Source organism: Podarcis vaucheri (genome assembly GCF_965113315.1).
Source record: "Podarcis vaucheri genome assembly, chromosome: 3".
In the NCBI taxonomy this organism is placed as follows: Eukaryota; Metazoa; Chordata; class Lepidosauria; order Squamata; family Lacertidae; genus Podarcis; species Podarcis vaucheri.
In genome coordinates, this window is record NC_138761.1 from 40,943,896 (window position 1) to 40,959,462 (window position 15,567).

At 45.0% G+C, this 15,567-nt stretch overlaps 1 protein-coding gene across 5 annotated transcripts in view; it reads right to left on the bottom strand.

Annotated features, from left to right (window-relative positions):
- Positions 1–1,350: 1,350 nt before the first annotated feature.
- Positions 1,351–15,567, bottom strand: part of VEGFA (vascular endothelial growth factor A) — a 29,845-nt gene continuing 15,628 nt past the window's right edge. The window contains exons 3-8 of one of the 5 annotated variants that reach the window (XM_082217141.1): positions 15,264–15,460; positions 12,639–12,715; positions 11,254–11,292; positions 8,116–8,165; positions 6,776–6,907; positions 1,351–4,677 (exon numbers count right to left, since the gene is read on the bottom strand). In XM_082217141.1, the coding sequence (XP_082073267.1) occupies positions 6,792–6,907; positions 8,116–8,165; positions 11,254–11,292; positions 12,639–12,715; positions 15,264–15,460 (479 nt within the window). In that variant the 3' untranslated portion in view covers positions 1,351–4,677; positions 6,776–6,791. Of the gene's footprint in view, positions 4,678–6,775; positions 6,908–8,093; positions 8,166–11,253; positions 11,293–12,638; positions 12,716–15,263; positions 15,461–15,567 lie in introns of all 5 variants that reach the window. The other 4 variants (XM_082217140.1, XM_082217139.1, XM_082217143.1 and 1 more) reach the window with 4 other exon arrangements.

Below are 15,567 nucleotides of genomic sequence, written 5' to 3' on the forward strand. Positions count from 1 at the left end.
GTCCACCACAACTAGCTTGCACAGATAAACAGCAGTCGTATGAAAATGCTAGGTTGTTAGATCTTCCAGCAACCTGTGTGTTCATTAGAGCCTTCTGAGTGGACATCTTACTTTCTGACTGAACTGTTTGCTAGTACAGTGGTACCTCGGTTTTCGAATGTAATCACTTCCAGTAGACCGTTAAGATTTCTGAAACATTCGAAAACGAGGCGCAAAGGACCGCCTGCAAATTCAACAGAGAAAATTGGGGGGGGGGGGCTCAACAAAAGCCATTTGACTTCCAAGGTGCGTTCGAAAACGGAAGCATTAAATTCCAGGTTTTCGGCATTTGAAAACCAAAACGTTCAACTTCCGAGACGTTCGAAAACCAAGGTACCACTGTATATAGGAATATTTGGATATCGTAACAACACAAGTAGGGAGCATTGAAAGCATACTGGTATTCTGCCCATAGATCAAAGAGGGCTGTTTTGTGGCCTTAGGTCACTACATAAGACAATTATTTCTCCCATATGACAGTTGAGATCCTGGCCATTCACGTGCATTTTTCATTTAACCATTAATTGGTTACTTGTTACCTCCCAACCTCACATATACTCTCGATTTTCCTTTGACTGGGCTACAGTGTATGGATTGTCCTGGCATGCCCAGTGTTGATTCTGTACATTGCTTTTTCTCACAATGCACTTTCACAGCTATACAAGCCCTTCCCCCCGTGACCCCCTCCCCACAGCCGATTAGCAAAATCAGTTCAAAAACACCAGCAGAAAAAAAAGATGCAAAAGAAGTTTGGGAAAATAAACCAAGTGAGAATTAAATTCTTTATTACAAAAAAAGCCATAGATGGTGGTTTTTTTAAAGATATATTTGTTATTTTTTTGTCTAAAAATAAATATTTCATATGGAATCTTGAGATTAGCCAGTGTGGCAAATGTATTCTTTTCTTGCCACATTACAGATAAACAGTAGCACCAATAAATAAAATGATAGTAAATTTTTCTATATTTCTGGGGCGCAGGAGCGGGTTACATATATAAAAATCGTAGTGTCTATTTATTCCGAATCACACATATACATAAACATATATATATATATATACACACACACATACATATAACCAAATATATATATAATATGTAGATGTATAACCCTTGCCTCAAAAGGAATGTGTAGGGGGAGGGTGTTAAGAGATATTAATTAAATAACTGATCATGCTACTGACTCTGTCAACAACTGGGGAGAGATTGGATGGAGCAGAAGAGTTAAAAATTTATACATAACAGTACAAAAAAAGAGGTACGGCTTATAAATAGTAAAATTAAATATTAACAAAGAATACTGAAAAATACCTAGTTTAAATTATTATTTTTAATTTCTAATTTTTAAAAAGGGATATTAAACAAGTATATAGAACAATGTTTGTCACCTTGCACAGCATGAATATATACATTTCAGCTGTGTGCGTGTGTGTGCACGCACAAGCACACACACACCCCTGCACGCACACGCACGCACCCACACTCGCACATACACCACACTTGCTATTGGGTAGAAGGGAATTTCATAGTGGTTAATCATCAAACTTGCAACAAGTTGATTTTTTGCTTGCCTGGAAACAGACAGGCATTTGGCAGCATTCTCACACAGACCAATTGTAACTTGATTTTTTTAAAAACCCAAACTTCTGAAACTGAGCACCAGGCGTACACCCCACTCCAGTGAAGGCAATTGGAAGCAAGCTTCCATACACACACACGCACACACACACACACACACACACTGGGCACATGGTTCTAGACCTCTGCATTCACAGCCGTCCACCACTGAATTAGGAAACAGGTCTGCAATGCGAAATGGATGGCCAGCGCTAAGTGCTGAATCTCTTGGGGGGGTGGGGTGGAGAATCCAGAACCTACAGCAAGGGAAGAAGTTTGGATTCATTCCGCCCACTCACTGAGCCAATCAGAGCTGGCCTTATTACCTTTTGAGCAGCCAGGCAGCCACAGGTCCATGCATGCAGCATCCCTCAGGTGCGCGCGCACACACATACACACACTGAACGCCAACGTATTTTACATCAATTAAATAGGAATAGGTTTTCAAAGGCAACAAAGCTGCTTCAAATCTCAAAGAGTCTGCACCACATGCACCTGCTTAGAAAGCAGCAGAAGCTGCCCACAATGTCACAGGTGCTGGGTCCAATCCAACTGGGGGGGAGGGGGGAACGGAAGCACTGCCCTTCCAGGATCAATCCAAGTGCAGGAGCACCAGTTCCACTCACCCACCAAGTAAATTTCACCTAGAACGAATGAGTGAGGGGAGGAAAGGCTACCAGTGGATTGTATCCATGTTGCGCTTGCCAAGTCATCAATATGGCCCTATTATCATCAGCACTCATTTGCTGGCTAAGGCCAGGGTGCATTTGGGCAAGTCAACAAACTTCAGATATTTAAAGTACATTGCTGCCACCTCCTTTCCAGGTCAGAATGTTTACTTAATACCTAGTGGTTTGGTGTGCTTTGGTGTTTATAGTGTTTTAGCTTGCAAAGGCACTGAGCATTATAGCCTGATCTCACAAGAGCACTTAGGCATCCGTTACTCAAAATTTGTGCATTATATCTAGGTGACTAGCCCAAGCTTCTGTGTTGTAATGCAGTCCCCATACCAGTGTTACAATGGAACTCTTGCCAGTTTTAAGAGTTGCAAAGTTTTTTTATACTTTCCCAAGGGTTGTGCACACATGGTCCCGCACATCGCAGGCAATGCATGTTTATAGTGGCTGTTGACTGGGCCTGATTTTACAAACACACACACACACACACCTTTAATTCAACAGCCTTCCCCAACTTAGCTGAGTTAGTCGTAATTCCAAAAAAACTTAGTTGTAGTAAAAACAACAGTAGCCACTGGAAAGCACCAAGCCGGGAAAGCTGTGCTAAAGGGGGTTAAACGATACTGCCAACATCTAGAGAGCCTGAATATATTAGCCACTCTAGGGTGCTACCAACTTTAATCAGGTTCCACATAAGAATGTTCCGAACCTTGTAGTGCAGAAGCATGATGAATGGGGTCAATTTGAGGCTTTCTTTGTCACATCAAGCCAAGTTAGACAAGAGTTTTCTGAACAATTCAACACTGAAAATTCAAGATTCTACATGGCACATTGCTCAAGGTTATTGGGGGAGGGGGAAGGAAAATTTAAGATGGGCACCCCCAAAGTCCAGATGAGAGTTTACTTCAGGCAAATAAACTCATTATGAATTATCCAACGTTTGGTGGCGAATGCTTCATAAGTCTCTTGTTAAATAAGTTTCTGTTGCAACGGAGCACGTTTTCAAATAAACAAGACCGTGTATTGGTAGGATAGGCAACATTACGCCACCAGCATGATGGTGGAAAGAAATAAAGTTACAAAACTCCAGCATAGCACAAGATGTCTTGGCACATTCATGTTACAACAGATTGAGAATATTAATGAATTCACAAAACGAGAAGTAATCTCTCATCGGATACTGCCCAGCAGGCTATAAATGCCACTTTCCAATTTGAACCTGTATATTTGTGTGCATATACTCCCCACACAGACACACACTCACCCCCCGCCCCAATCTATTGTACATATATACTTCAGATTAATATCCCTTTCCAGAGATGTTCCATAAGCATCTTCAATGGCAGCTCTGTGCATAAGGATGGCAGACAGCACTGCTCAACTGCCTGGCTATATATTCTTGCTTCCGTGTACTGCCAAGCCCCCATATCCTTGATTTAAGTAGCAAAGAGAGGTTGCAAGATTGTAGATCCCAGCAACGCCTGCTCAAGTTGACAAGCACCAGCCACTGACAATCACTGTTAAGGCCGGAACATAGATCCAGGGCAAAGTTCCTGCAGCAAAGTCAATTCGACAACATACACCAGTGTCCCATCAAAACAGGCAGGTTGCAAGACAAGTTGGGGCAGATCGTTTTGTAGAGGAGGGAGAGGGAAGTTGACCGAATCCTCAGACCTAGTGGCTAGAGTCACTTCCTTGACCTTTTGACCCATAATATTCCAAGGCCCCATCTTTGGAATCCCCTGCCACCTCCTCTCTGGTGCCAATGTCTCTCCATACAAGACAGGGCCTGGGGAGCTGAGCTTGGTGGAGCAGCATGCTTAACAGAGTCAGCAAGAGTATGAAGATTACACTGAGCGCTTTTGGCTGAAGTCCAGTCATCGTTTCTTTCTTACGCCCCAAGTAGCCCACTTGTGTCCACAGCAGTTGAATATATCCAGTGAAGACACCAATAATGTTAGCAATGTTTTTTTTTCTTTCTTAAAACTCAGAATATATATGTATATCTATATTTACAAACATATATATTTTTATTCATGTGAAACGGGAGTCCTAAAACATACCACTCCAGTCTCCCTGGCTCTATTATTTAGCAGCATGAGAAGGAAAGTCTCTATAGAAAACCAGTTCAAAACCAAAAGGTGAATCTTGTGAGGGTCCTCGGGGAATGTTCCTTCCGGAGTCCATCGTCCGTACTCAAAAGTGCTGTGCTCTACTGATCCTTCATTTTAGTGTTCATTTGGATTAGTGTTTTTTGACCAGGCGAGATATCAGGCTCCAGAAACCAAGGCTCTCTTCCCCCACTCCTTTTCTTCTCTGCTGCTCACCGTCTCGGTTTTTCACATCTGTTGAAGAGAATGGGTGGGGAGAAGAGGTTATGGTTAACTGAAGTAACTTAGGTGTGGGATTTTCTGAGGTGATGAAGGCAGTGGTAGGGGAAGAGGAGAACTACAGAGCTACTAAAAGAACAGCCAGTCCCATTGTTCCCCCACATAAATCCATACAAAGCAGGTGAGGTGGGTGACTTGAGATTTGTCTTAAAGAGCAATTTTTTGGAAAAAAAAACCACAACACCACTGCATTTCCATGTGATCCCCGCTCCCAAATAATGACAGAAAACTACTTTCCTCTCCAAACTGTCATACCTCCTTGCACGTCGCAACTCACACATACACAAATTATCCCCTCCCAATCTATATTGTTTTTTGTTTTGTTTTTTTTATGTGGAGGTGCAGCCAAACAAAGCCGTGAGTGTCTCACGCAGGCAAAAGGGAAACAAAAAATAGATATTGTTTGTCATTCCACTCTTTGCCAAGAGACAGTGGTTAGTGCCTGAACACAGCAGCAACAGTTTGTGGCAGAAGCAGGAAGAAGATGAATTTGCTGTGCCCTTTTAAGGTCCAGATTTCATAACTCAGTAGGAATGAAAGTTCATCTGAAGCAGCTTTCCACACTCACACAGATATGAGGTTGCCAGCCCCAACGAGTACAGCCTCTCCTCCCACCTGATGCACTGACAAGACACTCTGAAAATCAACATTTCATCCTGGCACAGGGGAGAACCTAACCATGGGGTGAATAATTTCCAAATCCTAGAGCATTTTTCCTCCTCCTTTGAGAAACCTTCTGAGCCTTAAGCTTCTAGCATGGATGGTTTTCCAAAGCTGCTCTTTGGAAAGTTTGAGGAAAAACTATAAAGGTCAAGGGCAAGAAGATGCCTGGTTTCTCTCCAGGGACTACTTCTGCAGGGTGAACTGTAACCCAAGAAGTGCTGGCTCCCTTCTTTCTGCAGCAAAAGGCATCCACACTCAGGTTACAACCCCTTGCAAGATTCCCCTGCATAGAGAGCAGTGTGTCTCAAACTCCTCCACTAACAGAGAATGGAGCTTGCTGGCCAATCATATCAAAAAGCCCAACGGTCTCCAGCTCAACATCTGCAGGCACACATGGTTGACTGCGGATACTGTAGGTCAGTCTTCACCAATCTAGTGTCTTCCAGATGTTTCTGACTACAGCTGCAACTCTACAGAGTCCCAGCAAGTCCAAAACATCTGCAGGGCACCAAATGGACAAAGCTACTGTAGAACCACATGTGCTATTCTCAGAGAACTAAATGGACTCCTGCCCTTCTAGCCTTGGCTGCAGGGGACCCTTTCTCTCGAGGGAGAAATGCTCATTTCCCAAACGTGAAAACAGGATGTATGAAACCTCTTGGTGGCAGGAAGCTCTGGGATCTTTGTGAAGGGTTGGGTGGTATTTGTGGTTACAATGTGGATACAGAGATGATGACATCTTGTATGCACTCAGTCAAACTTTGAGGTGGTGCATATCATTGGCTTGTGGCATTGCTTCTCTGCCTATTCTAGTCCATGCAAGTCACTCTTCCAATTACACCACAGATGGAAGGACTCAGTCCTAAGGTGGACTACCGCTGCAAGCCTTAATAAAGATTTTAAAGAGCTTGTCTAGTTACACTCCAGTTCTCCTTACAGCCCTGTGTCTGGAGCAAAGGGGACTTCTATTATGATCCAATAGCCTATATCCTATTATACAAGCACTTGCATCAAAGGTACTGAGCCCTTTCCCCTGGTTTCCAGCAGCATGAAATGAGCCATCTTGCTAGCCAAGGAGCACGTTCTATCTTAACACCGCCCTGTCTTGTCGTCATTCCAGCCCAGCCCTACCATAACACAGGAAGCTTGTGACATGAGACTCATAATAGCCCTGTCCTTTTCCCTATCCATGTCAAACAGGGGAAAGGAGGGATCATAGAGCATTGGCAACAGAAGCCAGCAGGAAGCAAACTTTCTCTCTCTTGCTCTTTCTCAACTTGAGAGTGTTTGTGTGTTTGTGTGAGCTGCACGCACGTGTGTGTGTGTGTGTGTGTGTGTGCCCATATGTTTGTGGGTATTTTCTCTCTCTTTCATTCTTCAGGACACAAACCTGCAAGTGCGCTCGTTTAACTCAAGCTGCCTCGACTTGCAACGTGAGTCTGTGAATTTGCAGGAACATTTACAGGTCTGGGGATCTTGTTTGAACAAGTGCTTTCTCCTTTCTGAGCAAGGTTCACAGTGACTGCAAAAAGGCAAAAGGAAAGAGGTCTAAGCTACAGCGCTTTAGCGGGAAGAAATTTACACATGCAACACCCTAAACATTGAAGCAACCCCTGCCCCCAACCCCCACTCGCTCAGCACTGCTCATTCAGAACACTGCTGGCTGGCAGACAGTCCCAAAGGTGTTCCAACACTTACTTGCAACAGCTTAAAGAGAAAGAAACCGGCTCTCTGCAGCTGCACAATTCACAAATCCTGCATTAGTCCAATTGGCCAAGGTAAAAATGGCGAGAGCCTCCTCATGTTAACAGAGGTCCCCAAAACAAGAGTGAAAACATGTTAAATACCCAGTGGCAGTTCCTCCTACAAAGAAAGTCTTGCTAATGTCAACTGGGGCAACAGTTATACCAAAAGGTGGAGAGGAGAGGAGACAGTCTCCTAGATTCAGCTGCTTTGTGCGTGGGGGCCTTAATAATAATAATAATAATAATAATAATAATAATAATAATAATTTCCCCCTTAGGGATTGAATCAAAATAGCTCCTTTTCAAATCCCTTTCCTGCTGCAGAACTGCCACCAGATTATTAGCAATGCAGGATTCTGTGAATTGAAGAGAGAGAGAGTAAAAGAGGAACCACCAATATCCAGAAGAAAGAGAGAGAGAGAGAGAGAGAGAGAGAGAGAGAGAGAGAGAGCGCTCCTCATACATTTCCCAGAGTCCTCTAGCTCCTCACTGGTTAGTGTTACCATCAGATCACACACACAGACATAAACATGCATGAATGGCAAGCACCAAGCCCTTGTTGCCAGCCTCATTAACAATGACAGCCTTAAAGGGAAAGCTGAAATTAAGGGAAGCGAGGAGATGGGAAATCACACAGGGGGAATTGCAGGGTGCAGCAACAGTGAAGCAAATAAGCCTGCCTGTCCCTTCATGTTGTTGTGCCTTCGGAAAAGAAAGAGTAATCCCAAGAAGAAGAAGAATCGCTCCTCCTTTTATGCCTCTGTGTCAGACGTGCCAAAGCTGCTACGCTACCACCACCAGTGAGGCCACCCCAGCTCTCCACGAAGGAGTGATTTGGAGAAGGGGGTGGGGAATTGTCTCTTTGTTGTAATTAGGTGTATTGCAAGCAGGTGTTTTGATTTGAGGGGTGATGGGAAGAAATGGGGAACGGGCAGAGTCTACAAGCACATGATGCAAACGTACAAGTTTTGTGGTTTATACCGGCCTCTCTTGCGCTTTCTCTTTTGACCCTTCCCCTTTCCTCGCTTTGATTTTCTGGAAGAAAAACAAAACAAAAAAAAAGCAGAAAGAAAGAAAAGAGAAGGAAGGAGGAAGAGAAGAAGCGGGAAGGAAAACAGGGAGGGAGGACAGGAAATGGGGAAGGAACTGCCCTGTGGGCTTGGGTGAACAGGAAGCCCAGGAAGAAGAGAAGGCTGGAAAGCCTTTGGCTCAAGGTTTCTTTTTTGCCACCTCTTACTCTAGCCCCCTTCACACCACCAGCACAACAGAGCTGAACCATGGCAGGACCCAACAATGTCCCAGCATGCAACCCTGCCACTGGCCCAAGAGATGGGAGCAGCTACTTCTCCCCACATGGAGGTGGGGCTTGCTGAAAGAGGCCTGGAAGCCGCCTGTGCCCAAATGAAATGCACTGTTCACCATCAGCTGGTAAGAGACAGTGCAGGCATGCATCCTTGATAAAGCATTTGCGCCTTGCCCAGCATATGTCTGGATTATTCTGACACACAGAACTTCTGACCTCAGAAATCCAGTTTGAAGAACTCCAGTAAAATTATAAGGGTGGAATTCAAAGTAGCACTAAGGAGACCACCCATCTTTGCCCCTATTCTGTGGGTTGATTTGGGGGGCACAGAAGGAAGGAAGCCCCATTGCACTAGCTGGACTTCTTGTGTTGGCTCCCGCTAGCACAACTATTTAGTTGAACTCAGCCCTAAGTGGTGCTCAAAAGTAGGCAGGCAGCAAATGGAACTGCTGACTAAAATCTCAACCTCAGTCCCTTTGGCCTTACTCTGGAGACCATGAACTCTGGGTCCATTTGAACCCAGCATGCTGTTCCACAGCTATGACTGTCATGTTGCAACTGACAGCAAAGCAGCCAGTTCTGCTATCGCTTTGCTGCTGGGGTCATCCACAAAGACTGAAGCCATAACTGATGCTGGCAGGTGAACAACGGTGCAAGAAGAGGAGTCCTAACCCAAAGAACCGGCTGCTGAACTTCTCTTGCCTCTCAAGCCCTGCTGGGAATAAAGACCTGCCAAACAGCCTATTTCTAAATGAAGAGATGGTGAAGTAAAGCCTCAACCTAGCTAGCACTCTTTGGGTTATGGCACAGTCCTGCCAGAGAATTTGGAGCCACCTTCCTGTAGCTAAGATAAGACTGATAACCTGCTAATATAGGAACTCAAGTCTTATTCCAGTATGGGAAGCTGCCTTATAGCAAGCAAGACCACTCAGTATTTATTATGCTGACTAGCAATGGCTCTCCAGGGTTTCAGGCAGTCATGTTTCCCAACCCTACCTGGAGATGCCCAAGACTGAACTTCAAACCCTTTGGGTAGAAAGCTTATGCTTCACTGCTGAGTTACAGCCCTTCCAAATGTATGTTGATAATGTGAATTAATTTAGTTCGGCAGGAATGCTCAGCTCCAACCCCATGACCCAGGTGGATGTCTGGGGAATCCTGATTCCCTGTGTTAGCAGCAGAAGATCAAGGGAGAGGTGCACACAGAAAGAAGCAAGAGCATTTTGAGAGGTTCCTACGTCTCGCTCCCAAGATCTACCTCCTTCCCTCCCACAGGCAAGTCCACATCAATGGGATGGGAAGAAGAGGCGGGCTGTGGGGGTAACTGGATGCATCTTTCCCGGGACTTGTTCAAGCCTGTTGGTTGGCACAAGTTTCTCTTTTCCTTACTACAGGCAGAGTAAGCACCCCCCAAATCGCAGCTAGAGCTACAAACAAGACAGAGGGAGTGGTGCCTGCTTGAGGAAAACCTTTCCACAATGCTTGACTTCGTGAAGGACACATTCCCCAGGAGGAAAGCAAAACCAACAGCATCGAGCGCAAGAGGAATTTCAGCTTAACTCAAAGCAGAGTGCCCCATGTTCTGCGAAATTTGCAAAGTGAAGCAAGCCACCTGAAGTTCAGCCAAAGGTGAGGAGTGGAAGTTTCAGCAGAAGGTGAGAGGACTTTGGCTACACGAGCATTTTCTCTCCATCGCAGCAGCACACCCTGATCTCTTTCAGCCACTCCATTGAACAAGATATTCCAGAAAGAACAAGCCAAGCTGAAAGTGCTTTGCTGGGCTCTCCCCTCTTGATGGTTCCGTGAAACGAATCCCAAGGAGAAGGTTAGAACATGGTAATGGCAACATAGCTGGCCATTAAGAGTCTCTTTCTTTCTTCCTTTCTCCTTTCTCTCTCTGTTTCTGCCTAGCTGCCATACCAAATCAGAGACTGTCCACTGTCCTACTCATGCCCTCATAATGCATGTGTAATTATTATTTTTAATCCAGGAGCGGGAAGAGAAAATATTACATTTGCCCTTGTTCGGTATGGTCTGGGAGATGGATAGAGAGGGATTTCCCCCCCGATCAACACTGCCGCATTAGTCCACACAAAGCTGAAAGCAGATCGCCATTCACATTATAACATCAGCTAGTCCCTTTCCCACAAGGCAGCCCATCCAATGTCAAGAAGGTTCACATGTCAAGAAGGTTCACTTAATTTTATTCTACCCATTGTGATCAGTATGCGAAGTTCATTCACATTTATGTCACCTCACTGCCCATACTCTGAACAGGCTTCTACTTTCAGCTTTCCCCCCTATAGCTGGCAGAACTCCCCTTCTCTGAGAGAGACAGCAAAGCTCACATGCATAGCCTTGGTGTTAGGAATCTATGCAAGCAGCTATGAATAAGTCAGCAAGTTTTCACCCAAGCAGCAAGAGAGAGGCAATGATTTCCAGTGTCCACAACAACAACTGCTCATGGAAGGAAACTTTAACCTAGAATCCATTCCCAAAGGGAAGGAGGGAGGGGGAGATTCTGTTGCTTCATTGTTGTTCTTTACCAATTTTGTCCTTGCTATTCTTTACAAATTTCTATGAGTAAGCCATTTCAGTATGTTATCAGGCAGGAAAGAACCAATAGTCATCAAAGCTAGGTGTGTGTATGTGTTATCTGCCTACAAAGAATGGATTCAGGGTGCAGCCCTTATGATGGCAATTTTGTTTGTTTGTTTGTTAAATCAGTTATTGTTTCCCATGATTGGAAGGAAAGGAGGGAGGGAGGGAGGGAAATTACCAACACCAAAAGAGAAAAAGAACTTAAGCCAAGTTACTTACTTTTCTTGTCTAGGTTTCACTTCTTTCTTTGGTCTCTCTCTGTGTGGAAAGACAAGAGAAGAGATATCAGGAGGGAACCAAGAATATATACACAGGTATCACACACCCGCTTTCGCCATGTTAAACCCCCTCTCCCCAAAAAAATGATTACAAGGGTGTAATCTTTCAGCATTTTGCTTGTGTTATATGTTGTGTGCGAATTTGTTTTTATTCACACTTCTGTAAGCCATCCTGGAATCTCTCAATCAAGGGCCATTAACAAACATTTTAAATAAATTATCGCAGCCAGATGCAAAATAATTCCTGGCCATGATGCTAAGATGTTTCACAGCTAGCTATTGGCATCTAATGGAGTCTCATGCTGTGTGCAGGTATTTTGCCTGAACATGTGATGCTCAAAAGCAAGAGATGGAGGCAGGGGTGAGCATACAAGCTCCTCCCCCCCCCAGCTTCCCTAGGCACACGGGCTTCCCTTTAGATTGGGAGTGGGGGGGGCCACTTTCTGCCCAAGGGCCTGATCCTAAGCTGACTGGCCTTCTTCCGGGGGCTGCATTCCAACAGTGGGCAGGAGCAGAGGCAGAAGGGGGTAGGGCTGGTTTCAAAACATATGTTACATACTTTTATCTACTGTTGTATATAAAATATTTCAAAAATATGTAAAAATGAATGCAAAATACGTAAAATGAAGCCCTAGGAAGACTGCGGAAAATGGTGAGGAAGGTCAACATAATTGTCAAATGCCATCACATGGCTGGGGTTTGCTAGAAATGACCATTCAGAGGGGCCTGGCATGCCTCCTTAGGCCCGTGCATCAGAGGTCACAGAGAGCTAAATGGAAGCTTCTGAAGAGGGTTTTGCAAGTGTGCTCCATTGAACACACTTAGAAACCTCCCCACAAGTGGGAGACACAGCTTAGTAGGGTTCCTGGTTGTTTCTAACCATGTTTGATTGAACGTACCTATAAACCCATTCCAGGTGTTTACAACCAGTTGAGTGAAGATCTAAAGGGAAGTCCACATGGCAAGAGAAGTTGGAGGCGGGAGTTTAACTAGGTGTCCCTGCCCCAACTTCGCGAGCACTATGCATTCACAGCTTCAGTCTGCACCATCTGTTTCCTGCTTGGCAGGGGGTTGGACTTGATGGCCCTTGTGGTCTCTTCCAACTCTATGATTCTATGATTCATCCTGTGAACATACCTAATTGGTGGCGAGCAACCTACAACTATTATATTAAGAACATAATACCTCTATTGAAATATTCTCCTTCAAGCACTCATCAAACAGAGGCCCTTCCATACTAAGGCTGTGAACCTTTTTAGTCTTTTCTTTTTTTAAGATGCAACTGTAAAGCAGTCGGTTCAATTCCAAGAAGGTATCCACTCTCACCTGCATTCACATTCTCTGTGCTGCTGGAAGCTCATCCGGCTTAAGTGCTGGCCTTGAAAGTGTTTAATTCTCAGGATCTGAAATGAAAGGAGGGGAAAGAAAGAAGGTAGAGGCTGAGTCTCATTTACCAATCACAACCTCTCAAAACAAAGAGGCAAACAGCACTATGGCAAAACAAAATTAAGAGAGGCTGCAATCCTATACCCACCTAACCTGAGAGCAAGCCCCACTGAACTCAGTAGGACTTACTCATGAGTAGGCATATATAGACTTGCTTTCTAAAGCAGTAAGAAATATAAAACTGTGTAATTCCTGCTCCGGATGACCAGCACAAGAACCCTCAATCAGAAGTTTGTTAAAAGGGCAAGTCTATACATATTTTTCGACTGTCTTCCTCTTACTTGAATTTTAGCTACCAAGCAACCTACTTGCCCACAAAAATGACATGCTTCTCCACAGGTGGGGCAAAGGACCATTTCTGGAGGCATATTGGTGCCTGGATTCAGGAAGACACAATGAGACACGACTTGAGCAAGGCAGCTACAGACTCAGGAGACTTTTGGCAGCCACAGTGATTTCAAATGTATGTAGAGCACACAGGATGATGAAACCTGAAGTGCAGGTTGCTGCTGAGTGCGTGTGCATTTGCAATACTAAGGAAAGAGAGACGCGTGCAGGAGCAAACCACACATGCAGGGCTCATTCCATCAGCCAACTCTATCGGGCCTCTTCTCTCGCTTGTCCACTGGAAGCAGCCATTCCAGGAGGCTGCCTTAGCAGAAGAAACGGGAAGCAGGGCTCAATCCATCAGCTCTGCTGAATGGACCCCTCCTGGCCCTGAACTGGTCACTAAAATAACTATTCAACTTTTAAGAACTGGCATCTGAGTTTGCTTTTTCTCCTCTTCCCTCCCTTTTCCTTTTGTGTTAGATCTTTCAGATTTCACACCTGCAGGCAGGGACTGTCATGTCTGAACTGCTTGCATGCAAGATGGGTGGAGAGCAGGGTACTAATGCTATAAATAATGAGGCTCCCTAGTCCTGCAGACACTAAACTCTGTCTCAGAGACAGGCTTGCTAGTGTAGTCTGTTTGGTGAACAGCAGGTTTAGGTGATAAACCCTTCAGCTTGGGGGCCTGTTCCTCTGCCTTGTGCAACAGCACGCAAGGGTGGCACCGCCGAAATGATAACTGGCAGGTATGCAAGCTTAACTCCATACTTCACTAAGGTCATTAGTAGAACTGGTTTCCTTGGAATCCACATTGCCACTTGTGGTCTTGGGTCTGGATACCAAAAAACCACCACGGCATTTACGCCCTCTGTTTGGGTGTGGCCAGGTCTAGAATGGCAGGTTGACATCTGTAAATGGTAACTGGGGGGCATCAGCCGTTGTTTTCTTAGGCACGGATGCGGATTCGGATTCAAGACATTTTTGCAAAGCTGAGAGGAATAGACAGGAAGCAAGTTCTGGCAGAGGCGTATTGGCTGTGCTCTGTGTGGAAAGCGTGCATCCTCACAGTATGCTTTGGCCTTAGCTATTCTTTCCAACCATTTCCCTTCAGGATGACTAAATTCAAAGTAAAAGAGAGAGGAAGCTCTTCCATTTGTCTCTGCATTGTTGTTCTTCCTACCCCTGCAGTGCCTTTGCAACTAACAAGTCAGAACTCTTGCTTGGCCAGTGGACCCTGACCTGGCCAAGTTTTGAAGAAGAAAGTTCACAGCTCCTTTTGTATGCCACAGTCTGCTGCACTGGGAGATGGGGTTGGAAGATACAGAAGCCAAAACAGGAATTAAGCAGAAGCCAGAGTGAAGAGGGGCCAATGGACCTGAGGAGATCCCTGTCTACACATAGATCCTCAGATTTGTAGCTAGCTAACGGGTTCCCTCCAGATGTTGCTGGACTCCAGCTCCCTCCAGTCCCAGCCAGCATGGTCGATGGTCAGAGATGGTGGGAGTTACAGGCCAAGAGCATCTCAGGGTGCAGAGGTTCCCCATCCCCAGCTTTTCTATGAGACTTAATGGGGACAAAAAACCTCAAGCTCATCTAGTGCAAGGGGTAGTGTGTAAGCTAGATTGGAGTGGGCAACATATTCAGTCAGGGAGTAGATGGATTCTCCCCATTCAAGCTGCTCAAAAAATCACAGACACTCCAGCTGGGCAGCCCAGCAGCTGAGTGAAGGGCAACAATTCACACTCTGCTTCTAGACCAGTTAGCTATTTCTCAAATTTGAGGGGCTACCTGATCTAAAAGCAGCACACGAAAAGCTATTATTATTATTATTATTATTATTATTATTATTATTATTACTACTACTACTACTTATAATACCCTATACCCGGAGGTCTCAGGGCAGTTCACATAGAAATATCACAGTATATAAAATAAAAATAAAAGCAGTAACCCAGTAATACCTGCCCCCCCCCAAAAGAGCCACATTTCTCACAGCTGCTTGGTACCCTTCGCTCAAGAGGAGAGGAGAGGTCTCTGTAATGCTATAGAAAGCACTAGGTCAGTTCCCCCATTTTCTGATGCAAGGAGTCTCTTGTGCTCCTTTTGACTTCACTAGCACACCCTAGCAAGTAAAATCGCTTGAGGTAAAATCCCTAGCAAGTAAAATCACCTCACCTCCATGGTGACATTGTACGTCGATGTGGGTACGCACTCCAGCGCCTCGTCATTACAGCACCCTGCACACCTCATCAGGGGCACACAGGATGGCTTGAAAATGTATTCCACCTCGTCAGGGTATTCTTGGAAAATATCCACCATGGTCTCAATTGTCCTGCAGGCACTGCGCTCAAAGACCACCAGAAATGAGATAACTACAAAAAAACAAGAAGTGGGGTAGGGAGAGAAATTAGGAATTAAGAACATCTCTGTTTTGCACTGTGATCATTCGTAAGCTGTTTCAAGGCAACGTAGGAAACAG